Source organism: Acomys minous, assembly GCF_964271855.1.
Source record: "Acomys minous genome assembly, chromosome: 15".
Lineage (NCBI taxonomy): Eukaryota > Metazoa > Chordata > Mammalia > Rodentia > Muridae > Acomys > Acomys minous.
In genome coordinates this window covers 60,340,991-60,367,507 of record NC_140497.1, presented here as the reverse complement: position 1 = coordinate 60,367,507, position 26,517 = coordinate 60,340,991, and the positions used below count along the sequence as shown (strand labels likewise).

The window sequence follows — 26,517 nt, the reverse complement described above, 5'->3', positions numbered from 1 at the left end:
AAAGATATAACATTATTTTCTGAAAGCTTTAAAAGGCAAGGTGAACTGCTTTTCTAAGAATTAGCGTCTAAGAAATATAGAAGCTACTTCATTGTAAAACTTTAATGTATACCACATACACATGAAGAGCCACTTCTTGATAGGAAAATATGTATATATTCATTTAAGTTTTCTGAATTTTCTCTAACTCTCCACCAAACCTTATTTTATAAGAGAAATTGTCTACATAGATTCCTCAACAGTTCAAGTTATGAAATCTTATTTTATAGTATTTAAAAACAATGTCCAGGATTTTTAGTGAAGGGAAATTGTTCCAGATTCTGAAAATGATTGGCAAGTGAAAATTAAAAACAAAACAAAACAAAACAACATTTGTTCATCCTCTATATAGATTATATCCCGGGATTAAAATGAATATAATCATCAGTTAAGAGGGAAATTTTATTTTTAGAGGAATTACAGCTATTAAATACTGGAAAATGACAGGACTAGTGGACTTAATGATCAGTGACTCTGAAGATGCTATGTAAAAATTAATTGTGAAATGCATAAAATACAATGGCTAAAGCAGAATACACAAACCTTTCTCACTGACAGGCGTCAAGAACTCTGGTTAGGAGGCAAAAACCAAACATGAGAATCCTAGGAGTCAGGCAGGGAGGAAGTCAAAGCTGAGTAGTGGTGTGTGGAGGGGCGCACACAGACGGGGAGGACAGACAGGGAGGACACAGGAAAGGGGGCTTTCCTCTATTTTTTCCTGCCTACCCTGAAACACTTGGAGTTACAGTTTCTTTGCCATGGTGGCATAAACATTCCAAATGCTGAAGAAAAAACTGTCTATGGCCTAAAGAAATGTAAAAGCTCCCTGGAAGCCGGAGCAAGCAGGGTTTGGAAATCTGTTTGTGTGTCTAAACCCACAAGGTTTAAGCACATTCAAGCTACTTGAGTTCAGAACAGATCCCCAAAAGCAGAGCCCAGAGAAGTGACCTACAAGATGCACCCCAGCTCAGGTAGGGATGGAGTTGGTGACCCTAAACAGTAAAGCAGAAGCTTTGAAAATAGAACTTGTGTGGGGACCACCATCCACACAAGGCTACTTAGAGCCTGCGGTCTAAACTTAAAGCTGTATTCCCCAGGGGACCTTAAAATTGTTGCGTGGCAGTGTTGGAAGTGTCTAGAATACAGTGCAGATTTTCTTGATATACAAAGCAAAAGGAAATTGTGACTCTTCTTAAGGAAACCATGAGAAGAGCCGGAAAATAGAATTACAAGAAAGACCTTAAACAAGCCCTGAGTTAAAGCAAAGCGAGTGTGAGTGGAAAGTAGGGTTTAAAGTTTGCATCAAATATTTTAAAATTTCATGAAAATTAGAATATGATTCAAATAGAATTTCAGGACTGCAAATGTAATATATGAAGTACAAATTGACTGTATGGGTTGAGCACAATGGAGATGACAGGAAAGAGTAAGAATTGAAGATGCATCAGTGGACATCTGCTCTGTCCCCTGCATCAAGGTCTGCTTTCTAGCATCGGTTCACGCTGAGAGCTGAAGTCCACCACAGCTTTCTGCTGGGGGAGCAGTGTGCTGTCTGCACGTCTGCATGGTCCTCACACAGTTGCTTTCTAGTGCCTGCACAGTGATGTGCCTTGGCACACTACAGATAGAGGTAGTCTTGACATGCCATTGTCTCTTACTTTCTCACTTTGACTAAAGACAAAGTGATCAGTTAGCTGATTGAAATGATAGTCATCTGAGAGGCTAAGTCTGCCTTCGTGTGTTTTCATTTGAAACATTTGAAGGAAAGTTAGGAGATATATATGTAATCTGTAAGATTGTTAATCTTATATCTTAATGAGTATTAATTTTGTCTTAAGTACAACTAAGTAGTAATTATTTTATGAACAGGATATTTATGACCTTTGTTTTCTAAATAATCTGTGTTTCACAATGTTTATTTGAGTTAGTCAGATGTGTGTAAACTTGCTTGGCCTACTTGGTTGTACAAAAGTGATTGACAGTTAACCTAAGTTTTAATAATTAGAAACAACTGTCTTTTTAAAAATAAATAAATTTATTTATGTTATATCCCTACTGCCGTTTCCCATCTCTTCTCCCAATCCCTCCCCCCGCCCCCTTCTTCCTTGCCACCCCCAGCCACTGCTTCTCTTCAAAAAAGGTCAGGCCTCCCCTGGATGTTAATGAGCCATGGCATATCACTTTACAGTAGGACTAGACATCTCTCCTATTAAGGCTAGATGAAGCAGCGCAGTATGGGGAAAGGGTCCCAAACGCAGGCACCAGATTAAAGACAGCGCATGCTCCTAAGCTGTGACCTACGGGCAGAGGGCCTAGTTAGTACCAGTCCCAAGTAGGCTCCCTGGTTGGCGGTTCAGCCACTGTGAGCCCCCATAAGCCCAGGTTAGCTGATTATGTGGGTTTTCTTGTGCTGTCCTTGACCGCTGTAGCTCCTACAATCCTTGCTCCCCCTCTTCCACAGGACTCCCCAAACTCTGCCTAGTGTTTGGCTGTGGGTCTCTGTATCTGTTTCTATCACAACTATCTTTTTAATGAAGTAATTACACCGCAAAAAATTCAGAGGACTAGTCAAGTCTTTAAAAAGGCTTTATTTATACTTTGGGTGATATTTTAAGTATGGTTCATTGAAGGGATGGCATAAATATATATCGGAATATATATTCATTATTAAGTTAAGTCTGTGTTAATTTGTTTTAGCAGCTGTGTGAAAATGATAGATGGTGTGGTGCCTCTTTAATTTTTACTAGCAACATAGAGATATGTGTGTGTATGTGTGTATGTGTTTCTTCTCTTACACAGGTACATAAGGCCATTTTCATACATGTATGTAATATATTTTGAGCAAATACATATATTGAGCATGTGTGCGCTCGTGCGCGCTTGCACACACACAACCTTATACTTGTCTGAGTCTCTCATGAACAAGTTCTAAGTCTTGGTAATATTGCTACAAAGTCAGATTTCCTAACAGACCCCCCTAAAGGTTTGTGGCACTAATGAAAGGCTATATTTTTTAATTGGTACAATTTTCTCTTTCATTTTTGGGGACCTATCTAAGAGATCTACACACGTTTGGCTTTCTAAGTTAATGGACTCTTTTACACCGTCTGTGGCTTAGTTATGTTTGGATGTCTGTTTCATACTTTGAAATCACATCACATCATTTTTAGTGTGCATTTAGGAGTTAGGTCATACTTTAAACATGGTATAACAACGAAGAAGTTTTATAGAAGAGTAAATAGGTTCTTGTATTTATTTGGGCACTATGCAAACAGTTTAGATGATATTTGTAGAAATCTATTAATTGAATTTTTGAAATGGTCTTATGTTTTGCTAAGAGAACTTGCTACTAGTTTTTGTTTTGTTTAATAATGCTTCAGAAATTATTCATTCTTCAACATTCGATAAGTTAGAGTTTTAGTGTCATTAAGTCACTACACCGCTTGATTCATAAACCTGGCTTGGGGTGTGGTTTTAAAGAATGATGCTTGATCATGTGAGACCCCTAACACTGGAGCAGGGTCTGTCTCTGACTCAGTGGCCTGCCTTTGGCTCCCTCTCCTCTAAGTGCAGAGCTTTGTCTATCCTCCAAGAAGATGTGCCTGCTTCTACTCAGCATAGGCTACGTTGGGTTGATACCCACGGGAGGCCTCCATCTCCAAGAAGAAAGAGGGGACTGGGGCTGGGGGCGGGGAATGAGGGAGGGATTGAGAGGAGAGGAGGCGGGGCTGTGGAATTTATAACTCAGTAAATATCTTAAAAGAGCAATGCTTGAGTTTCATATCATACCAGTTTTAGCACTATTTTTGATTTATGTTCATACAAATAAGCAAGGTTTGTGGTACTAAATTTAACAAACTGAATTCTGAAGTAGACCAGTGAATCAGTAGGATGTTAGAAAAAATTACAGCTTTAATCTATAAATTATTATAGGAAGTTTATAGTTTTGGTCTTTACCTTAAGTTTTTGAGTTCTTTGATAATTAGCAATAATTAAATTAAGTTAAAAAAAACTGTCTCCCCTTTAAACAATGTGAATGGCAGATAGAAAACTAACTTTTGCTTGTTTTTGTTTTTTGGAATAAAAATTTATTTTTATCTTCCTTCTTACATGTAGTATTAGACACCTGATTTATAAAAGGATAAAAAGAAACTTCAGTTTTCTGATTATAAGAATACATGTTTATGGAGGAAGTTTTAGAATGTACTGAAGAAAATGTGAAAATCATATTTATAAACTATCCCAGAAGCCATCAGTGCTGTAACTTTGCTTTTATATTTTGATGCCAATATAAATATAATTGGACATAAATTTTTTCTAGTTTTACTTTAAGTAATATTGCAATGATTATAAAACTTAGGATGCCTCTGTTTGCTTATTTCCCAAAATGATTTTAGTGGATCAAAAGATCTGTATATTTTCAAACTATTTATGTGTCTCAAGCTACACACGCACACACACACTTTTAAAAGTCAGAGTCTGCTACAGCCCAGGCTAACCTTGAAAGTGCCGTGTAGCTGAGGAGGATGGCTTTTGAACTGGGTACCCTCCTGCCTTCACTTCCTGAGTGCTAGGATTACAGACTTCATTATCGTGCCTGGATTATTTGGCGTGTCACTAAACCCAGGCTTCATGCTTGATAGGCAAGTACTGTATCCACTGAACCATAGTTTGCCTTTTTTTAAAATTTATTTTATTGTGTTTTTTCAGTTTTCCTTTAAGACGAGCGAATTCCTGGCTGTGGTTGTATCTTAACACAGTGCTTAGTGAGGAAGCACGCCAGTCAGCTGGAGCTTGAGGCAGCTGGTCACACTGCATGCACAGGCAGTGGGGAGAGGGGAGGCACGCACTTTGCTCAATTACCTTTCTTCTTTGTGTGCAGTCCTGGACCCCAGCCCAGGGAGCGGTGCTGCTCACACCAGCGTAGGTCTTGGCAGTCAACCAGATCTCAGGATTCCTTACAGGGATACCCAGGCTTACCTCCTAGGTTGACAGTCAGGGTTAGCCGTCATAGCGCAGCCGTATTGGACTTTCCTTAGTTTTTCTTACTGTTTCTCTGTAGATTTTTGTTAGGATCATACTAGCTTTGTAGGCTCACTTTGTACCATTCTCTTTAAGTTCTTTGGAAGAGTTTGAGGAGAAAAGACGTTCACTCTTCAAGGTTTGATAGAATCAATGAAACCAGTTTGGTTCTTTGCTTTTCTTTGTGAGAAGTGTTTGATTATTGGGTCAGTATATTTATCTATTCAGATTTTACTCACGTTTAAGTCTTGACAGGCTGTGCATTTGTAGGAGTTTCTCCAGTTGTTGTTTGTCTCATCTGTCATTATAATGTCGTACAGTCCTGCTTCTGTGACTTCACTTGGATTGTCTGGTTCTCATTTGATTTCCCTGAATCTACATTATAGAATTGGAGGCGTATTCTGTCAGTTTGTATGGTTTTGGTCTTATGCTGTTCTTTATCCCCTTCCCTCTGCAGAGTGTGGCCTTGGTTGCTTTTCTTTCTAGTTCTTTGAGGTTTCTTAATTTTCATTTTTCAGAGTTTGATGTTGGACCGAAGGCTGTGAGTGTATCGAGGCGAGTGCTTGTCACAGGGCTGCGCCTGGGCGTGTAGTTTCGCTGAGGGCACTTCAGTGCTGCTCTGTGACGGCTGTGTCCGTGCATGACTTCAGTGCTGCTCTGTGACGGCTGTGTCCGTGCATGACTTCAGTGCTGCTCTGTGACGGCTGTGTCCATGCATGACTTCAGTGCTGCTCTGTGACGGCTGTGTCCGTGCATGACTTCAGTGCTGCTCTGTGACGGCTGTGTCCGTGCATGACTTCAGTGCTGCTCTGTGACGGCTGTGTCCGTGCATGACTTCAGTGCTGCTCTGTGACGGCTGTGTCCGTGCATGACTTCAGTGCTGCTCTGTGACGGCTGTGTCCGTGCATGACTTCAGTGCTGCTCTGTGACGGCTGTGTCCGTGCATGACTTCAGTGCTGCTCTGTGACGGCTGTGTCCGTGCATGACTTCAGTGCTGCTCTGTGACGGGTGCATGACTTCAGTGCTGCTCTGTGACGGCTGCGTCCATGCATGACTTCAGTGCTGCTCTGTGACGGCTGTGTCCATGTGTGACTTCAGTGCTGCTCTGTGACGGCTGTGTCCATGCGTGACTTCAGTGCTGCTCTGTGACGGCTGTGTCCATGCGTGACTTCAGTGCTGCTCTGTGACGGCTGTGTCCATGCATGACTTCAGTGCTGCTCTGTGACGGCTGTGTCCATGCATGACTTCAGTGCTGCTCTGTGACGGCTGTGTCCATGCATGACTTCAGTGCTGCTCTGTGACGGCTGTGTCCATGCATGACTTCAGTGCTGCTCTGTGACGGCTGTGTCCGTGCATGACTTCAGTGCTGCTCTGTGACGGCTGTGTCCGTGCATGTTGATGAGTTTTGTGCCTCAGAATGTTAGGTAGTTTCCTTCTTGCTTTAGTCTTCAGCCCTCTGGCTTTGTAATAGTGTGCTGTTAAGTCTGCACGTTGTGAATCTTTTTTTATTCTATTGTGGTGAGAAAGCATACTTCAGACTTAGATTTGTGAAAGCTTGTTTTATGATCTAATATATGACCTGTTCTACAGGTTTTCTCAGTGCACTTGAGAAGAGTGTACATTCTGTGGCTGTTGCATGAAATATTGTTATATATGTTTGGTCTGTAATGTAAGTCTGCTTTTATTTTTGTTTCATGGTCCATTGTTTTACCTCCCTTTACTCTGCTTGTTAGATCTAGATGCTTTGTTGGTGCGAGTATACATTTGTAATTGTAGCTTTTGAGTGACGTGGGGTGTGTGTGTGTGTGTGTGTGTGTGTGTGTGTGTGTGTGTGTGTGTGTGTGTGTTGTGTGTTGTGTGTGTGTGTCCTCACCTCATGACACTTTTTTACTTAAAGTCTATTGTGTAGTTTAAGTATGGTTACATGAGCCCCTTCCTTGTTTCTCCCTGACCTATGTGGAAGGTCTCTCACTCCGCCCTTTCACTTCTAGCCTGTGTACTTCTAAGTGTCAAGTGAGTCTTACAGATGCTGTATGGTTGGATCTTACTTATTTCACTTGAGGACGTAATCCTTTACATTGCTGTAACTTCCTGCTTTCCAGCTCACTAGCGCTTATCTTCCTCTTTCCTTGCTGGGTCCCTTTGCATTTATTTTCTTTTTACATTATTGTGCTTTTACTGTTTTCTGTGCATCTGTAGCAATATTTGTTATTGCTATGGGTATTGCATAAATGTAACCGTCTCTTTAAGCTGAAAACTTGACTTGCATGCAGAAATTCGAGTCATTTACTCTTTCTCCTACTTCATGTTACTGATGTCATCCCTTACATTTACATTGTATGTTCATTAGGATACTTCTATAATTTTTAAAAATACTTGCAGTTCAGTTTCTATAGAGAATTAAAAGTAATTTATCTTGTTTATGTTTTCTGTGTTCTTTTTTCTCCTTTTATTAAAAATAGATTTTTCAAAAAATAAAAAAACTCAAAAACAAAAAAAGATTTTTTTTCATCTAATACATTCTGATTCTGATTCCTGTCCCTCAGCTCCACCAGGATCCCCCCCCCCCCAGCTCCACCAGGGTCTCCCCCTCCACCTTCCTTCCCATCAGAATCCACACCCTTTTTGCAAACAGGCATCTAAACAATAATAATAAAATAAGATTAAAAAAAAAAAGACAAAACAAACAAGATAAATAGCCAAAGAAAAAACACAAGATACACATGAAGATGCAGATAAGAATCTCGTAAAAACACCAAAACTAGAAGCCATATAATATATTTTCAAAAGACTCTTAATTTAAAATATATATATCTTATTAAACCTTACGAGACAGAGAACCTTCAAACTGCCATGAGGTCATTCTCTGTTGGCCATCCTCCGCTGGGCTTGGGGCCCACCTTTAAAGAATGGCTTATATACCCGGACTCCACTGCATACAACTGATTGTTTTTCATTTGCAAGTGGTTTTTGATTGGACATAGCTTCTGGGATTGGTGAGGCTTGTGTTCACTTTTCCTCTCATCTCTGGGACCCCACCTGGTTCAGACTTGTACAGGCCCTGTGCGTGCTGCCACAGTCTCTATGAGGTCGTCTGTCCATCAGGTCTGCGTTTGAAAGGCTTTGTTTCCTTGGTGCTCTTCATCCCCTCTGGTCCTTACACTCTTTGTACCTCCTCTCCCCTGGATTCATGGAGACATTACACTGAGGACTGAGGTTCCAAGGTCTGCCACCTGTGGGTCTCTGTATTTGTTCTCACCTACTGTAGGGGAAGCTTCTGTGATGATGGCTGAGCAAACACTGATGAGTGAGCATAGCAGAATGCTACCAGTCATCATTTTATGGCCACATTCCTTTTGTAGAACAGTAGGATTTGGTTTTCTCCTAGGTCTCTGGCCTCATTTGTAGTTTTAAAACTTTTTTTTAGAATTTAAATTTTATTGTACATTTTTGTAACAAAGTTCTAAATTTTACTTTGTTTAAGAATTAATTAAAATGTTTTCATGATAATTGTATGTAAGTTGGATAAATTTAACATTTTTGCTTTGTTTAAACAGAGTTCCGATGGTCAGTTCTACAGAGGAAGACCTTGAACCCGTGGCTTTTGGAGATTCCATTCTAAAGATCTAAAAGGTGAAAAAGGTAAAGGCATCCTATAATGCTCCATTGAATTGATTCTTCCCAGAGAAAATATATGTAAAAGAACTTAGAAATTGGCATACTTATTTGAAGAAAGCATTACTTACAAAGTTTTGCTTCTATGTTAATCCCAGCTCAGACATTTGCCATTCGGAAGTTACAGTTTATGTATTACTTCAATAAATGACTGCACGATGATCCCTGTCTCATGAAGATTACATTTTCAAGGAAGGCAAGCAATAAACCAAGTGTCAGTGTTGCCAAGAAAATTAAAATGGATACCAGAGATCGGTGATGGCTTTCCTAAAGTGATTGGAGAAGGCCGTGTTGAAAAAGTCATTTGTTGAAGTGAAATGGCTGGCCCTAAGCCATGTGTACCTCTGATGGCCCTAAGCCATGTGTGCCTCTGATGGCCCTAAGCCATGTGTGCCTCTGATGGCCCTAAGCCATGTGTGCCTCTGATGGCCCTAAACCATGTGTGCCTCTGATGGCCCTAAGCCATGTGTGCCTCTGATGGCCCTAAGCCATGTGTGCCTCTGATGGCCCTAAGCCATGTGTGCCTCTGATGGCCCTAAGCCATGTGTGCCTCTGATGGCCCTAAGCCATGTGTGCCTCTGATGGCCCTAAGCCATGTGTGCCTCTGATGGCCCTAAGCCATGTGTGCCTCTGATGGCCCTAAGCCATGTGTGCCTCTGATGGCCCTAAGCCATGTGTGCCTCTGATGGCCCTAAGCCATGTGTGCCTCTGATGGCCCTAAGCCATGTGTGCTTCTGATGGCCCTAAGCCATGTGTGCCTCTGATGGCCCTAAGCCATGTGTGCTTCTGATGGACCTAAGCCATGTGTACCTCTGATGGCCCTAAGCCATGTGTGCCTCTGATGGCCCTAAGCCATGTGTGCCTCTGATGGCCCTAAGCCATGTGTGCTTCTGATGGCCCTAAGCCATGTGTGCCTCTGATGGCCCTAAGCCATGTGTACTTCTGATGGACCTAAGCCATGTGTACCTCTGATGGACCTAAGCCATGTGTACCTCTGATGGACCTAAGCCATGTGTGCCTCTGATGGCCCTAAGCCATGTGTGCTTCTGATGGCCCTAAGCTATGTGTGCCTCTGATGGCCCTAAGCCATGTGTGCCTCTGATGGCCCTAAGCCATGTGTGCCTCTGATGGCCCTAAGCCATGTGTGCTTCTGATGGCCCTAAGCCATGTGTGCCTCTGATGGCCCTAAGCCATGTGTGCCTCTGATGGCCCTAAGCCATGTGTACTTCTGATGGCCCTAAGCCATGTGTACCTCTGATGGACCTAAGCCATGTGTACCTCTGATGGCCCTAAGCCATGTGTGCCTCTGATGGCCCTAAGCCATGTGTGCCTCTGATGGACCTAAGCCATGTGTGCCTCTGATGGCCCTAAGCCATGTGTACCTCTGATGGACCTAAGCCATGTGTACTTCTGAAAGAGAAAAGAAGCTGCATTGACACAGAAATGCCTGGGAAGTTTGAAGAGCAGAGTATAAAGTGGCTGGAGTGTGTCCTGTGCAGTACAAAGCATTCATGAAGATCAGCTTGCAAAAGAAAACGCAGAGTAAAACAGATGGCTAGAAGAAAGTCAGGTGCTCTGATTAAACTGTATTGTATTTTGGACACTTGAAAACCTGTAGAATACAGTGGCTGGAGAGATGGCTCACTGGGCAGTGCTTGCTATTGTAAACAGAAGGACCAGCCTGAGTTCACATCCCTAGCTCCTGCAAGAAAAAGAGGTTGTGGCATTGTGAGCCTATAATCCCAGCACTAAGGGGCAGAGGCAGATGGGTCCCCAGAACTCCCTGGCCTGATTAGCTAAATTGGTGAGCTTCAGGTGCAGAAAAATAGAAGAAGACATCGATTGCCAATCTCTGGTTTACACACATGCACATACCTGCAGGTACATGTGTGTATATCTAACATACATATACTACATACACCAATACAGACTATAGATATGTCAAAAGGGCATTGTGTCCAGATGCCTTTTTGGGAGGCAGAGATAGAGGATCTAAAACTTGAGGCTAGCCTGGACCATGTGATAAGGCAGTCTGTATTTAAGGCTCTGCAGTTGGAAATCTGGACTAAGAGAATAGATTTAGAAGTTGTTGGCTTAAAGAAGTGCTTAAAAGTTTGTAGTCATTTACCTAGGACATGCATTAAGTCCTAGTACAGACTAAGATTTATTATAGGAGAAGCAACGGTCACTAAAATGAATAGATAAGCTGGAAGATGTTGTCAAGAAAGGAGATCATTATATCAGTACAGAAGTGGTCACGTACATCACATTCACCAAGGAATCATCTAGAGAATCAAGGAAGCAGGCCTTGCGTTGCAGGGCAGTTTTTGTGGTTACAAATGAGCAGTCTTAGTGGAGTTTATGAGTGCGAACTTAAGAGTGATGAGAGAGGAGGAGGACGCCTGGGCTCAGAGGGCAAACACCGTGGCTGGGTCTCGTTCCTGAAATCCCCTATAGCCAGTGTATTAGCTCCCTCGTGACTGATGGAGTGCCTCACACAAGCTTCCTAAAGACAGACTTCTCGACGACCATTTTGGATTCTGGTTTTAGTAGACCATGGTTATTTGCTTTTGGGTTTCTGGGCTCATTGTGAGGTTGATCATTAGAAACAAGAAGCAGAGGAAGGAGCAAGATAAAGGAAGAGGCCAGAACAAGACACAGCCTAGGATCTGGCCACCAGTGACCTACTTCTGTCACTAGGCCTCACCTTCTAACTTTTACCACCTTCCAATAATACCTTAATATATGTGTCCAGCAAAAGACTAATCTGTTCATTATGTCAGAGTCCTGAGGATACATGTGACTCTGGCACTACCCTGTAGGTACTCCAAAGGCTTGCGTCATTAATCTTTTAGGTCAGATGCTCTCAGCCAATTACAGGGGTCGCCTAAGACCATCCTCCATATTAGATATTTACATTATGATTCATAACAGAAGCAAAATTACAATTAAGGGTAGTATTGAAATAATTTTATGGGTAGGGATCATCACATGTAAGGGACTGTATTAAAGTGTTACAGTATTAGGAAGGTTGACCAAGATTAACCAGTCACAGCTAAATAAAAAATAAGTTTTGCAAATAATATAACTTCTTCACAAGGACAGAAAGGAGACAAGGAGACAGAAACAAAATTTTGCACCTTGAAAAGCAGATGAAAGTGTAGTAAATTTCTTAAGCTAGCAATGGGAGGTCTGAGAAACTTCTGTCATCAGAGAGCCTCTGAAATTGTCATGAATTGAGGCCACCTTTTTATATCTGGAAATGAAAGTGATTGTGGTACTAAAACAGTAATTTGTTGCAAATATTTTTCTTTCTGACTCAGAAACTATAGTGACAATCTTAGAATTTTGATTTCTTAAGAAACACAGAAATACAAGAATATGGTTTTGTTTTAATCCCAGGTATGGGGATATGGGGCTGCTTCAGACTTTATGCAGCAGCTATGATTTGGGGCCCTATAAATGCTAGGGCCCCTAAAGGAGAGGTAGGTGGTTGTTGGTTGTTTAGGGACATTGGTTGCAGTTTACAAGTAGCTGTGGTCAAAGAACAAAAGGAAAGAAATTAGATTCAGGGATTTTCCTAAGTTCTTTCTCCCCGCTATCCTTGCTTCTCTGCTATCTAGTGTGAGGGGTGAAGTGCTGGGGATAAAGGGTGGGAAAAATAAAAACCCCCGGAAAATAGCAAAGACTTCTGCAATTGCTCCTTCATGTCTTACTGTTCTTTAGCAAGTATAAAATAAGTAAGAGCTGAATGGAAGGGTTGAAAATAAAAGTAATGTGTTGAAAGTAGAGAGAAAAGTAAAAATTAGATAAAACTGTCTAGTATCCTCCATATTCAGATAATAAAATTTTTAGTCAAGGAAACAAAGGAGGAAAACAATAAATAGCGAATGATTTAAGAATCCTTGCTTGAATGAGAGGGCATACGTTATAGCTTCCAGAATGACTGATATAGCTAGAAAAATAAATGGAAAATAGGGTACATTACCATTAAATTTTAGAACAGAGAGATTGCTGCCATGATGAAAGAAGTCAGTCACATACAAAGGATTAATAATAAGTGGTGTTGAACTTTTGATAATTCTCTTTTGGCAAGCAAAAATCAAGTAAATAAAAACGATGAAGTCATGATATGTTAGTCAGCTTTTAGTCACCCTGACAAAATACCCAAGATATGCAGCTTAACTAGGAACCTAAGGAATCATCAGGATGGTCATGAACCCAGTCCCAAGATGACAGTACTGTTTGCGGGTGTAAATAACAAGTATACATCATGGGAAAAGATAAGAGAGTTCTAGGGGAAGCCATTGGACAGTGGTAGGATGTACCATGTACAAGAAGATACAGAAGGTATATTTAGATATTTATGAGTTTGTAGTATGTACAAACAAAGTATGTACAAAACTAGGTAAACTACAAAGAAAAGAACAGCTATCAGTTGCTTTTCTCATGCTGTGGTAAAACACATGACCAAGGTAACTTTTTACAATGTTTTACTGGGTTTATAATTCAGGAGAATTGGGAGTCCATAATGGCTGCAGGAATACCGAGAGCTCATATCTCAAACCACAGCACATTGGGCATGGCAGGAAGCTCTTTAAGACACAAATCTTGACTTGACTCCTATGACACACCCTCCTCCAAGGCCACACCTCCTCATCTTCTCAAATATTTGTGCTAACTGGGGACCAACTATTCAAACTCGTGTGCTTGTGGCAGCCGTTCTCTTTCAAACTGCCATAGCTACTAGCTCTGGGGAAGTCAAATGTAATATGATAAAAGGCTGAGGCTTAACTTTGAATTGCATTTACAAAAACTTAGAATTTTAGTATTGGAAAGTTGGGAGGGGTGAGTGTTTATAATGTAAAAAAGAAAAAGAAAACACATCCTCAGGGTTGGAAAGATTGCTCAGCAATTGCCTTGGGTATCTATTGCTGTGATTAAAAACATGACCAAAAGCAACTTGGACAGGAAAGGATTTATTTAGCATAGAACTCTTAAGCCACTCACTGAGGGAAATCAAGACAGGAGCCTGAGGGCAGGAGCTGATGCAGAGGCTGTGGAGGGAGGCTGCTTACTGGTTTGCTCCTCATGGCTTGCTCAGCCTGCTTTCTTACACACTCCAGGGCCGCCTGCCCACGCGGGCATCGGCTGGGCCATCCCACATTAATTAAGAAAGTACACCTATACGCTTACATACAGGCCAGTCTAATAGTAGCATTTTCTCAATTATGGTTCCCTCTTCCTAGATAACTGTAGCTCCTGTTTAAGTAACAAAACAAAAACCAGCCAGGAAAGCAGGTTAGATCATTGGCTGCTCTTCCAGAGAATCCAGATTCAATACTCAGCATTGGCTGATGGCTTGACCTGTAACCCCGGTCCCAAGAGATTTTATGTTCTCTTTGGCCTTGTGGGCACTTAACCTATGTGGTGCACAAATATACAAGGCAGAAGGCCCATGCACATAAAAATAAATCAATTAATTGAAGGTTTAAAAATCCCCCTGCTTGAAGACCATCAAGATCTGGACGGAGCGGGGGGATCTGCCCAAACTACTGCACCAGCCAAGGACAATGGATGCAGTCAACCTAGAAATGGATGGTGCACTCTCCATAGCTATGTGGAGAGCGGACACTGACTCTAACATAAACTCTGGTGCCCCCTATTTGACCACTTCCCTTTGGTGGGGAGGCCTGGTGGCACTCAGAGGAAGGAGAAGCAGGCTGTCTGGGTGAGACCTGATAGGTTGTGGTCATATGGTGGGGGAGGAGGTTCCCTTCTGTCACAGGCCTAAGGGAGGGGAATAGGGTGAAAGAGGGAGGGAGAAGGGAACAAGAAGATACAAGTGAGGGGATGACAATTGAGATGTAATCTGAATAAATTATTTAAATAATTTTTTAAAAAGCTATTTTTAAAAAGTTCTCCTGCTCCCCCAAAACAGTTACATTCTCTTAGTAGAGTTAACTAAAACATGCCTAAAAATCTAGATGTTTTTTGAGATCCAAAAAGGCTAATTTAAATACATTGATAAATACATAGTAAATTTTAACTATCTAGGCACTGTATCTGAAAACAAAAGAATCAAAAGTAACCAAAAATGTTCACAGTAGCAGAGTTTATTACTGCTGGTGGACAGTGAGTCAGAGCATGGAGGGCTTCTGATGTTATGGTAAGGTTCCTCAAACCACTGGACTGTAAACCCCATGCGTGCTCTTACCTTAAAATCAAAGAATGGCAATAAAGACGTTGTAGTTTTCCTGGGGAAAGAAGGAAAAACTTGGTAGTAGCTGGAGAAGGTTTGATGGGCCAAGAGAAGTGGGTTTTATTTTATTTTATTGGTCTTTTAAAGCCAAGAAGTACTAATTGATGAGCTGTGTTAATGTATTGATCAGCAGTTGGAAGAAGAAAGCCCGTGATGGGCGACAGCAGTTAGGATTTAAAAAGACAGTAGTATGATGCCATTAGTAACACACTGCACAATTGATTTTCACACGGAATCCTTCTTATGTGAGGATGTGTGCTGAAGTTGAAGAAGAGCTACTTCTGTTCTTGCCACATCTAAACTGTTCATAGAATTTCTTGGTTTAATGCTGTCTGCCCATTCTCTGGTAAGTTTGCATTTAATGCTGGTTTTAAAGTAGTGTTTACACACCAGTGCTTGTGCCTCAGTACCCTGTCATCATGGCATAGTAATGTGATATACGCTCACCTGCTAAGTCTGTGACTTGGAGTTCAAGCGGCTTATGTAAAGGAACATTTAATTCCTAGCTTAACTTGATCCTTTCGCATTTTGGTGAACTGGTGAGCTGTGCCTTTAAGTAATTGCAGCTGATCCCTTTAAAGGCCCACTGCCTATCACTCTGGCCTATTAATATTAATACTTTATAAAAATAAATAAACTTTATTCCATATGAGTAGGCAATATACTTAGAATTTCTCTTGAGCTTGGGGAGGACATGGTGTAATGTCTAAAATGGAGCCTTTCTGATGAGCAAGTGTGACAGAGCTTGTCATTTTGGATTGAAAACCTGGGTTATTAGGTATTTTGTGTGTGTCTCTATTACCACATTGTTAGTTTGACACTCTTGAAAGGTTTTGCCCTGGAGAAATTTGACCTACACCTTTCCCTTCCTAAAATCTACCAATTGGCTGGAAAAGAGGAATAAAGGTCTTGAGCTGCCCTGTGAGCAAGTGTAGTCATAAGTTGCATGCATGGCTCTGAGTGGAGTCATGAGCTAAGCAGCGTTTTTTTTTTTTTTGAAAATTATTGTTGATGGTAGTAGAAAATAGCTTAATAGTCAGTCTTGAGCCACTTTGATTCATTCATTTTATACATCGTCAGCGGTGTCTTCCTAGATAGATTTATCCCCACCCCTTGTTTATCTGTTCTTCGTCTTTGGACAGTTAAGCATGATGGTGACACGTAAGGCACAGCTTTAGGTCCTGGTACCTTTCCCACTGTTCTTTTTACTCTAGTGATAGAACCAACGTCTGTGTCGCCATGGCTCTTTCTCCTCATCTAAAAGGTTGAGTTAGGTAAACTTGAAGGTTATGGAACTGTGTGTTCCCTGTTATATTAACCCAGGCACTTAGTCACAGTGGTCTGTCATGATATTGATTTTGTCATTATCTCATAAGAATTCTTAATCCCAAGACCCATTTTGTTAGCCTAAGTACAAAGGCAATGCAATGTCATTTTCAAGGGCTAGTGTCTCCTCCTCTTAGGAAGGTACATATGAAAACAGTGATAGAGTTTCTTAGAATCTCTTGGTAAAATACTTTTAGTAATAGAGTTGTATGTTAATGTATATTATTTTCTAAATTCTAAATATAGGAAACAATATAAAACTTCTTAAACCTCAAAACTTAGGTTGTTTATAAATAAGGTCATTTGTTATTCAATATTTAACTCATAGCTTGGTAAAATTGCTTTGTGAAGGAATTTTAGGCTTATGATTCAGAAAGCAGTACATTTTAATTACTTAAGTGTAGAAGTGGTATGAAACATTTTATGACATTTATTTTCTCTGCTTGATTTGCCTTCTCCTTGACATCCCTGTGGTCCCTTTGTGTGCTAAAAATTAAAACACTAAACTATAACATGCCTACGAAGAAAATAAGCCCTTGATTTTCTCAAATGGAGCGTTGCTCTATTTCATGGCCTGTGCAGTTACTGTTTGTTCCTCTGCTGCTTAGAATCCTCTCAGCCTCTGTCTCTGTGTTATCTAGCGCGTTGCTGCTCAGACCTCATAGTCATAGAAATCAGTGAGCATCTTATGCAAGTGTGGGTTCTGAGTCAGCCAGGAGAGGAGTCCTTCTCTGATGGGGAGAATGCTTCCTGCCTTTGCACCATGGTTTCAGTCATCTTCATCTGTTTCAAGATTCATTGCTTCAGGCTTCCCCTTTGTAATTCTCACAGACACACTTGATTGCTTCTTTTCTAGATGATGCCACTGGACAGTGTAGCCTTCATTGTATAGTTTATAGTTTTCCAGGTATCTGTCTCTTTGTTCATTACAGACTTTCTTTCTTTTTAATTAACTAATTTATTTTACACCCCCCTTCTCCTCCAAGTCCCTCCCTCTCATTTCACCTCCCACCTTCTCATGGTCTCCATTTGTCCTCAGAAAAGAGGAAGCCTGGATATTAACCCACCTAGCATATCAAGCTGTGGGAGGACTAGGTGCTGCTTCTCCTGTTGTGGTTAGCCAGGCAGCTCAGCTAGGGGAAAGGGATCCTGAGGCAGGCAAGAGTCAGGTACAGCTCCTGCGCCTCACGTCAGGAGTCCCACATGGGCAGAGGGCCTAGGTCTGTTCCATGCGTGCTTTCTGTTTGGTGGTTCAATCTGTGTGGACCCCATGGTTCGTCGGTTCTGTGTGTTTTCTTGTGGTGTCCTGGCCCCCTCTGGCTCCTTCAGTCCTTCCTCCCTCTCTTCCATAGAGTTCCCTAAGCTCTGCCTAATGTTTGGCTGTGAGTCTGTGCATGTGTTTCCATCAGTTGCTGGGTGAAGCCTCAGGTGACAGTTATGCTAGGTGCCTGTCTGTAAGTACAGCAGAATATCAGTAGGGTCAGGGATGGGCTGTCTTTCACGGCATAGGTCTCAAGCCAGGCCAGTTGCTGGTTGGCCACTCCCACAGTTTCTGCTTCATCTTTACCCCGAATGTATTGTTGGCAGGAGAAATTGTGGGTGTAAGGCTTTGTGCCTGGGTTGGTGTCCCAGTCTCTCCCTTGGAAGTCTTTCCTGGTTACAGGCGATGGCCATTTCAGATTCCGTAGCCCTCATGGCTAGGAGTCTTAGCTAGGGTCGCCCTCATAGATTCCTGGGGGTTTCCATCGTCCTAGGTTTCTAGCTCATCCCGGAGGTTGCCCCTCCATCCCAGTTTCCTCTCTCCCTACTACCCCTACCTACCCCTTGATCCATCCTGTTCCCCCTCCCGCCTCCTCCCTTACCTAGTTCCCTCCCTCCCTCCACCCCCTGATGTCTATTATATTTCCCTTCTCAGAGAGATGCAAGTGTGCGTCCTTGGGCCATCCTTGTTACTGAGCTTCTTTGGGTCTGTGTATTATAGCATGGTTATCCTGTGTTTCAGGGCTAATATCCATTTATAAATTAGAACATACCATGTTTATCTTTCTGGCTCCGGGTCATCTCACTCAGGATAATCTTTGTGATGTTATTGTTTTTAATAGAGTAATGGTCCACCATATAAATGTACCACGTTCTCTTTATCCTTTCTTCAGTTGAGGGATATCTAGGTTGTTTCCAAGTTCTGGCTGTTACACGAGTGAAGCTGCTATGAACAAAACTGAGCAAATGTCCTTGTTACATGGTGGAGCCTCTTTGGGGGATATGCCCAGGAACTCTATAACTGAATCTTGAGCTAAAACTATTCCCAAATTTCTGAGACACCGCCAAATTGATTTCCAAAGTGGTTGTACAAGTTTGCACTTCTACCAGCAATGGAGGAGTGTTCCCCTTTCTCCGTATACTTGCCAACATGTGCTGTCACTTAAGTTTTGATCTTAGCTACTCTGACGGGTGTTAAGAGGACATAGTTGTAGGCAGGACACATTTTGGGTTTAAGGTTTTATGGGTGAATTGGAGTCCTCCTCCCTCCACTGGAAGTTCCACCTGCCTACAGGAGGTGTCAGCTTCAGGCTCCATAGCCCCTGCTGCTAGGGTCACCTGCCATAGCCTCCCTGGAGCCTCCCCCATTCCAGAGACAGCCCCCTCACTGATTTCGATCCTCTCTCCTAGTCCTTCCCCTCCCTCCTTCCCCCTCCCCACACCTGATCTACCCCACATCTCTGTTCCCCTTCCCACCCCTCTCCCACCCACTTCCCTCCCTCCATCTTCTTCATATATCTTTTGTTTCCCCTTCTGTGCCCCATTGTTTAGTTGGGTTATTTAGTCTGTTGGTGTCTAGTTTGTTAAGTTCTTTATATATTTTGGATATCAGCTCTCTGTCAGATACACGGTTGGTGAAGATCTTTTCCCAGTCTGTAGACTGCCATTTTGTTCTATGGACAGTGCTTTTTGCCATACAGAAGCTTTTCAGTTTCATGGGGTCCTATTTGTTATATATTGATGTTAGTGCCTGAGCTGTTGTTATTCTGTTCAGGAAGTTGTCTCCTGTGTCAGTGTGTTCAAGTCTATTCCCCACTTTCTCGTCTATTAGATTTGGTATATTTGGTGTTATGTTGAGGTCTTTGAGCCACTTGGACGTGAATTTTGTGCAGGGTGATAGATGTGGACCTATTTGTGTTCTTCTGCATGCGGACATCCAGTTGGTCCAGCACTGTTGGTTGAAAATGCTTTCTTTCTTTTCTTTTCTTTTCTCTCTTTTTTTTATTGTATGGTTTTGGATTCTTTGTCAACAGGTGTCCATAGGTGTGTGGATTTACTTCTGAATCGATTCTATTGATCAATCTGTCTGTTTTTTATGCCAGTTATGTGCCTTTTTAAATTACTATTACTCTGTAGTGTAGCTTGAAATCAGGGATGGTGATACCTTCAGAAGTTCTTCTACAATACAGGGTTGTTTCAGCTATTCTGGGTTGTTTGGTTTTACGTATGAAGTTGAGAGTTGTTTTTCTCAAGTATGTAAAGAACTGTGTTGGAATTTTGATGGGAATTACATTGAACCTGTAGATAGCTTTTATAGATGGCTATTATTACTATATTGATCCTACCAATCCATGAACATGGGTGGTCTTTCCATCTTTTGGTATCTTCAACTTCTTTCTTCAAAGACTTGAATTTCTTTTCATACAGATTTTTCATTTGCTTGGTTAGAGTTACACTGAGACCTTTTATATTATTTGTGGCTATTGTGAAGGGTGTTGTTTCCCTAATTTCTTTCTCAGTGCATATATCATTTGTATATAGGAAGGCTATTGATTTTTTTGAGTTAAGTTTGTATCCAGCCACTTTCCTGAAGGTGTTTATCAGCTGTAGGAGTTCCCTGGTAAAAATTTTTGCTGTCACATACGTATATTATTATCTGCAATTAGCAATATGTAGCCTTCTTTCTTTTCACTTTGTAGTCCCTTGATCTGTTTTAATTGTCTTATTGCTCTAGCTAGAACTTCAGGTACTGTATTGAATAGACGCAGAGAGAGTAAGCAGCCTTGTTTTGTCCCTGATGTTAGTGAAATTGTTTTAAGTTTCTCTCTGTTTAATTTGATGTTGGCTATTGGCTTCCTGTAGATTGCCTTTATTGTGTTTAGGTATAGGCCTTATATCCCTGGTCCTGATATCCATGTCCCTGTTAGGACTTTTAAAGGGGTGTTGGATTTCATCAAAAGCGTTTTTAGCATCTAATGAAGATGATCATGTATTTTTCTTTCAGTTTGTTTATATGGTGGATTATATTGATGGATTTTTTTGCATGTTGAACTATCCCTGCATCCCTGGGATGAAGCCTATTTGATCATGGTGGCTTATGTTTTTGATGTGTTCTTGGATTTAGTTTATGAGTATCTTATTGAGTATATTTTTGTCAATGTTCATAAGGGAGACTGGTGTGCAATTCTCTTTCTTGGTTGAATCTTTGTGTGGTTTAGGTGTCAGGGTGACTGTGGCCTCAAAATGATTTTGGCAGTGTTCCTCTATCTCTATTTTGTGGAATAATTGAGGAGTATTGGTATCATTTCTTCTTTGAAAGTCTGGTAGAATTCTGCACTAAAACCATCTGGCCCTGGGCTTATTTTGGTTGGGACACTTAATGATTGCTTCTGTTTCTTTCTTTTTTTAAATTTATTTTTATTTTTTATCAAGGTTTATTATTCGGATTACATCCTGATTGTTATCTCCTCACTTGTATCTTCCTGTTCCCCCTCCCTCTCTCTTTCACCCTATTCCCCTACCTTAGGCCTGTGACAGAGGGGACCTCCTCCCCCACCATATGATCATAACCTATGAGGTCTCATCCAGACAGCCTGCTTCTCCTTCCTTTGAGTGCCACGAGGCCTCCCCACCCAGGGGAAGTGGTCAAATAGGGGGCACCAGAGTTCATGTCAGAGTCAGTGCCCATATATTTCCTTAGGTGTTTAGAATTATTTAAATTGTTTACTTGATTTAAATTTGGTAAGTGGTATGTATCAAGAAAATCAGATTTTTGCCTTTGCATCTGAGCTTTGGACTACCATGTTGTTTAGCAGAAAATAGACTCTTACCAAATGTTTATTAGATTGTATTAATGTGGCCCAGTTTATAGTTATCTAGCAAAGTATATGCTGAATTTTAAAAATGACAGTGTATTACTCTATAGAAATACGTGAATGAGTTTTTCTATATTACTTTTAGAGGAAAAAGGCCCAAAATATTTGCCATCCAAAGATATTTGTTTGAAAATAATGTACCAGCTTCATTTGAAGTCTTCAGAGTAACCTATAATATTCTCAAGATAACTTTGTAGAAGTGTTTTAGAAAACTAGTAACTGTTTCTTTTTTCTTTCCTCCCAAGGAGAAGTACAAATGTCTACCACAAGACGAAAACATAATGTGTTATGTTGTTTACCATAAGCTGTAGTAAAATGAGCTCAATTGTTGACAGGTATGTTCTTAAAATTCACTTTTAGAATAATTGTTAATATAATTCCAAGTGAGTAGTTTAATACAGTGACATAATTTCATACTGGCTTTAGATAGATTTTTCAGTAGTTGTAAAAGTTTGAAATAAGATTTAAATTAAATAAAGTCTTGTTTAGCTGAGTATAACTGCCTTTAAAACTCACATGTGAAATTAAAATATAACTAACTGTAATTAAACCTTATTAGAAAATAAGCTAATGCTTCCTGAGCTCGCGTTTATTTGCTCACCCAAGGAGCAGGTCAGTCTGAGTCGGTACACCTGTCGTTTTGTTGGTGGTGATGCTTATGTGTTCCTCTTACTTAGTGCTTTCACTTGTTTTCTTCTGTAGAGATGACAGTAGTATTTTTGATGGATTGGTGGAAGAAGATGACAAGGACAAAGCAAAAAGGTAGTGCTGTGAAGTAGAAAACAGTAAATAAATGTGTAAGCCCTCCATGTATTAGACACAGTAGTGAAGTAGAAAAGCTTAGACTGTCAGTATGCTGGTTACAAATTATCTCCTGACCTTTTGAAAAGTGAGCTTAAATAAATTATGTCTTTTCCAAATTAAACACTGTATGAAACTATTTGTGTAATTAAATGGATTGTTTTAAAACTATATATTTTATTTTTTTATAGAGTGTCTAGAAACAAGTCAGAAAAGAAGCGTAGAGATCAGTTCAATGTTCTCATTAAGGAACTGGGCTCTATGCTGCCTGGTAACGCGAGGAAGATGGACAAGTCCACTGTTCTGCAGAAGAGCATTGACTTTTTACGAAAACATAAAGGTAAAGTGCTGACTTTGTAAAGTGAGCCTCCCCCTCAAAGCATAATGATTTATATGATGGTTAAGATGGGGGAAAAAAAAAACAGCTCCCTAGTGTGTTTTCTTCTTTCATTCAACAAACATTTAGTGGGTCCTGTATTTGTGTTCTTATGAAGTTAGGACAACTTTCTTGGCTCTCAGCTTAAGCCAGGGTAGATGGATGTAAACACAATGAAAATACAAATAAACTGTGTTTGTAAACTGTAAGCTTGAGAGCACATTTTGTCCTGACCTTTTATCATAAAGGAAATAATGTTTTAAGGTGTACAAATAGGTACATTTTTTTTTATCCTGAGTCTTTTAGGACAAGTAAGTGAGACAGTGTTTTACACAAAGGAGATACCATGCAAACGCAGAGCAGCAGGAAGGTGTGTCTGTAGCTGAGGACCGTGTGTGGGAGGCTGCAGGTGCATTTCAGAGTCGGGTCATGTAAGATTGTTCCAGGTTAATTTAAAAGGTCATTCCAGTGTATATCTAGAAATAAACACTACCGCTAAAAGATTTGTTAATTGAAGAAACTAACCCTGACTAAATAAGTCAAGAAAGAAACTTTTTTGGCTTTTGGTTTTTCAAGACAGGGTTTCTCTGTGTAACCTTACCTGTCCTAGACTCACTTTGTAGACCAGGCTGACCTCAAACTCATAGCGATCCTCCTGCCTCTGCTCCTAAGTCCTGGGATTAAAGGGTGAGCCACTACGCCTGGTAGGGGAGAGACTGAGCTGTAAGAACTAGAAAGGGATGTACGCCTTTCAGATGAAGTAAAGTGCAGGTCTTAGGGAGGCAGGCGCTGACTGCTGCCTCTAGTCCAGCTCTCCTCACCGCCCCTTGTAATTCACTGCTAGGCTGGTCTGTGCGCCACTACTCTCTGAAATGTTTTCATTGATTTCATTACTGATATTACCCACCCATCCCCAGTACAGCAGAAGCCTTTTCTTCTTCTTCACTCTAGAGTTAGACTGGTGGCCATGATCTGCCCTCTACTGGCATTCTTCTCCCCTGGCTTCCATAGTCTGTTGCTGCTTCCCCTTCCTGTCTGGCAGTCTCCTCTTCCCCTTCCTGTCTGGCAGTCCCCTCTTCCCCTTCCTGTCTGGCAGTCTCCTCCTCCCCTTCCTGTCTGGCAGTCTCCTCCTCCCCTTCCTGTCTGGCAGTCTGCTCTTCCCCTTCCTGTCTGGCAGTCTGCTCTTCCCTTTTCTGCTCTCTAAATGGGATGGTTCTTGGGACTTATCTCTATGTTCTTACTTTCTCGGCCCTCTCTCCTGTGGACAACTCCTTGTATAACTATAGCTGCTGTGTATCTGTATGAAGCTACTAATGGATCTTTATTTAGATGCAAAATTTTCATCCTTGTGTTTCTAGTTACCTTAGAAATACCACTTCATGTCTCCAAACTCTGTTACTCTAAAATGATACTCGTTTTGTCAAGTCAGTTTCTCCTAAACTGGCTTTTTCTATTTTTACACCATTTGATTATATTCCCAGAGCTAAACATGAAAATGCTTTGGGAGTGTTTTCATTTATGTTAGCATCATATCACACATCCCACGTTCTCGTCTGCTGATTCTTGTGTAAGTGTGTCGGCCACTTACAGTGAGCGTCTTTATAGCTAGTGTCCTCACTGTCTCGAGCTCCCTTTATTTACATAGCATGGTCAATGAAATCAGTTCCTTAAACATTGTAGGAGCTCAGTAAGTGATCCTTGAATGAAATAAGATGAAGTGCATACATTCCACCACCTGGCAATAGAATATTAATTTTGGCATTAACTAGGTTTTGGCCTTAAAATTGAATGTATATTTGTCACACAAAAAAAATGAAATGTGTGGTAAATTCCAGAGAAACTTTTAAATAAACCTATATTAACTAAATATTAATGAATTTGTACATAGAATTTTATATATAATTGACAGCAATTTGAAGAGCATAACTGTATTTCACAGAATTACTATCTATACTTTTTTAGTTACCTGTTATAATATGTTATAAGATAGTAGATTTGGTATGTAAATATGATGCATTTAACTTCTGGTAACAAAACATTAAAATAGTGTAATCTAAACTTCTCACTACAGAGTAGTAGAGTCCAGCCTGCTGTACTGATCTTTAACTTGTCTGGTGGTTATATGTGTCTACATTTAAGGTGGAAAGCCAGTGTTGAGGTGTGGGGTGCTCATCTATAGTCCTAGCCCTTAGAAGCTGAGGCAGGAGGACTGTAAGTTTGAAGGCAGCCTGAGATACATAGTAAGACCCTGTTTTAAAAAGAAAAGAAAAAACATTGTTACGCAAATAGTTCAGATGTCACTGTTCATGATAACATTCTTATAACTAAATCTATTTGCTGTAGCAAAACGAAATTCTAATGTGACCCTGGAGGCTTTGGCAAGCTCTATATCATTAGGAACGTTAAGAAAGAAGACACTGACCAAAGTCACTACAGATGATAGTACTGAGACGTTTCTGCCTCAAATCTTAATTTAGTCTTCTGGATTAACTAACATAAAGCAGCTAAAATTGGGAGGACTCTTTTTGCCTGACAAAAAAGGGGCCTTTTTTGTTGAAAACAGACTTGCTGTCCCCATTGGCAACTTTCATTTGAGTTCGCGCATGTGCACATGTGCTCGCTCGCGCTCTCTCTCTCTCCCTCTCTCTCCCTCTCTGTCTCTCTCTCTCTCTCTCTCCCTCTCTCTCTCTCCCTCTCTCCCTCCCTCTCTGTCTCTCCTTCTCTCCCTCCCTCCCTCCCCCTCCTCCTTCCTCTCACCCTGGTTCACCTTCCCTCCTGTTTCCCCCATCTCCACTCCCTTACTCCCCAGAGAAGGAGAATCCCACCCACCCACCCCAGCATAGCAAGTCCCATCAGGACTGAGGGCATCCCCTTCCTCTGTGGCCCAGCGAGGCAGCCTCACCAGGGGAAAGCTACAAAAAAGCAGACAGCAGAGTCCAAACATCAGCCACCCCCCCCCTTCCCTCACTAGGGTACCCACATGACAGCCGAGCTGCTCTGTCTGTGCAGGGGGCCCAGGTCCAGTCCATGCGTGGTCCCTGATAGGAGCTCCACTCTCTACAGTTGTCGTCCCCACCCCCCAAGACCCTGGTTAATTGGCTCTCTTGGTCCTCTCATGGACTGAGCTGATTTTTTTATCTGTACTCTAGGTAGTACTATTTGAATGGCAAGGGAAAAGCAAGGTAAAAAGTTTCTTCTCAAGGTTTGGAATAATCTTGTTGTAAACTGCTTGTTTTTATTTGCTAATTATGTCAAGCTAAAAGCCGAATTAGGCCTATCAACAACCATAGAATATATCAAAGCTCTCCCTTCTTCCCGCAACAAAACCCCCAAAGAAATTGTTATTATCCAGGCCCAGTTCTAGAAGATAACATTTCATATTTTCAGAACCTGGTTGTCACTGAGTAGGAAGAAGAGGCAGCTCTGTAGGGTTTGTGCTCCCCGGTGGTTAGAATATGCCACTAATGTATCAATCTGTTCACAGAAATCACTGCACAGTCAGACGCTAGTGAAATTCGACAGGACTGGAAACCTACATTCCTTAGTAATGAAGAGTTTACACAATTAATGTTAGAGGTATGTCCAGATTTAATTTTTGAAAGTTTATTTTTCTAAAATTTAACAGTGATTAATTTTAGTATAGTTTTAGCAGTGTTATTAATAAGTCTTAATTCAGTCTAATGTAATAAGCTCTGTTTGTGTGTAATTACAATTGATCAGAGTATTGTAAACAGCTAATACCATGTGGTATAATAATACCAAGTTTTCCTATTTTTGTTATTTGAAAATTTGAGGTGCTTTCATATAATTTAGAAACATGGTTGCTGAGTCTTCAGCCTGAGACCGCCACTACACTCTTAACAAAGCATAGCACGTGTTAT

General features: G+C 41.0%; 1 protein-coding gene across 6 annotated transcripts in view; it reads left to right on the top strand.

The window, feature by feature from the left end:
* Positions 1-26,517, top strand: part of CLOCK (clock circadian regulator) — an 85,428-nt gene that overhangs the window by 20,648 nt on the left and 38,263 nt on the right. For 5 of the 6 annotated variants that reach the window (XM_084758160.1, XM_084758163.1, XM_084758162.1 and 2 more), the window contains 5 exons: positions 8,619-8,703; positions 21,705-21,794; positions 22,162-22,221; positions 22,452-22,600; positions 26,121-26,212. In XM_084758160.1, the coding sequence (XP_084614286.1) occupies positions 21,748-21,794; positions 22,162-22,221; positions 22,452-22,600; positions 26,121-26,212 (348 nt within the window). In that variant the 5' untranslated portion in view covers positions 8,619-8,703; positions 21,705-21,747. Of the gene's footprint in view, positions 1-8,618; positions 8,704-21,704; positions 21,795-22,161; positions 22,222-22,451; positions 22,601-26,120; positions 26,213-26,517 lie in introns of those variants that run through there. The other variant, XM_084758164.1, reaches the window with a different exon arrangement.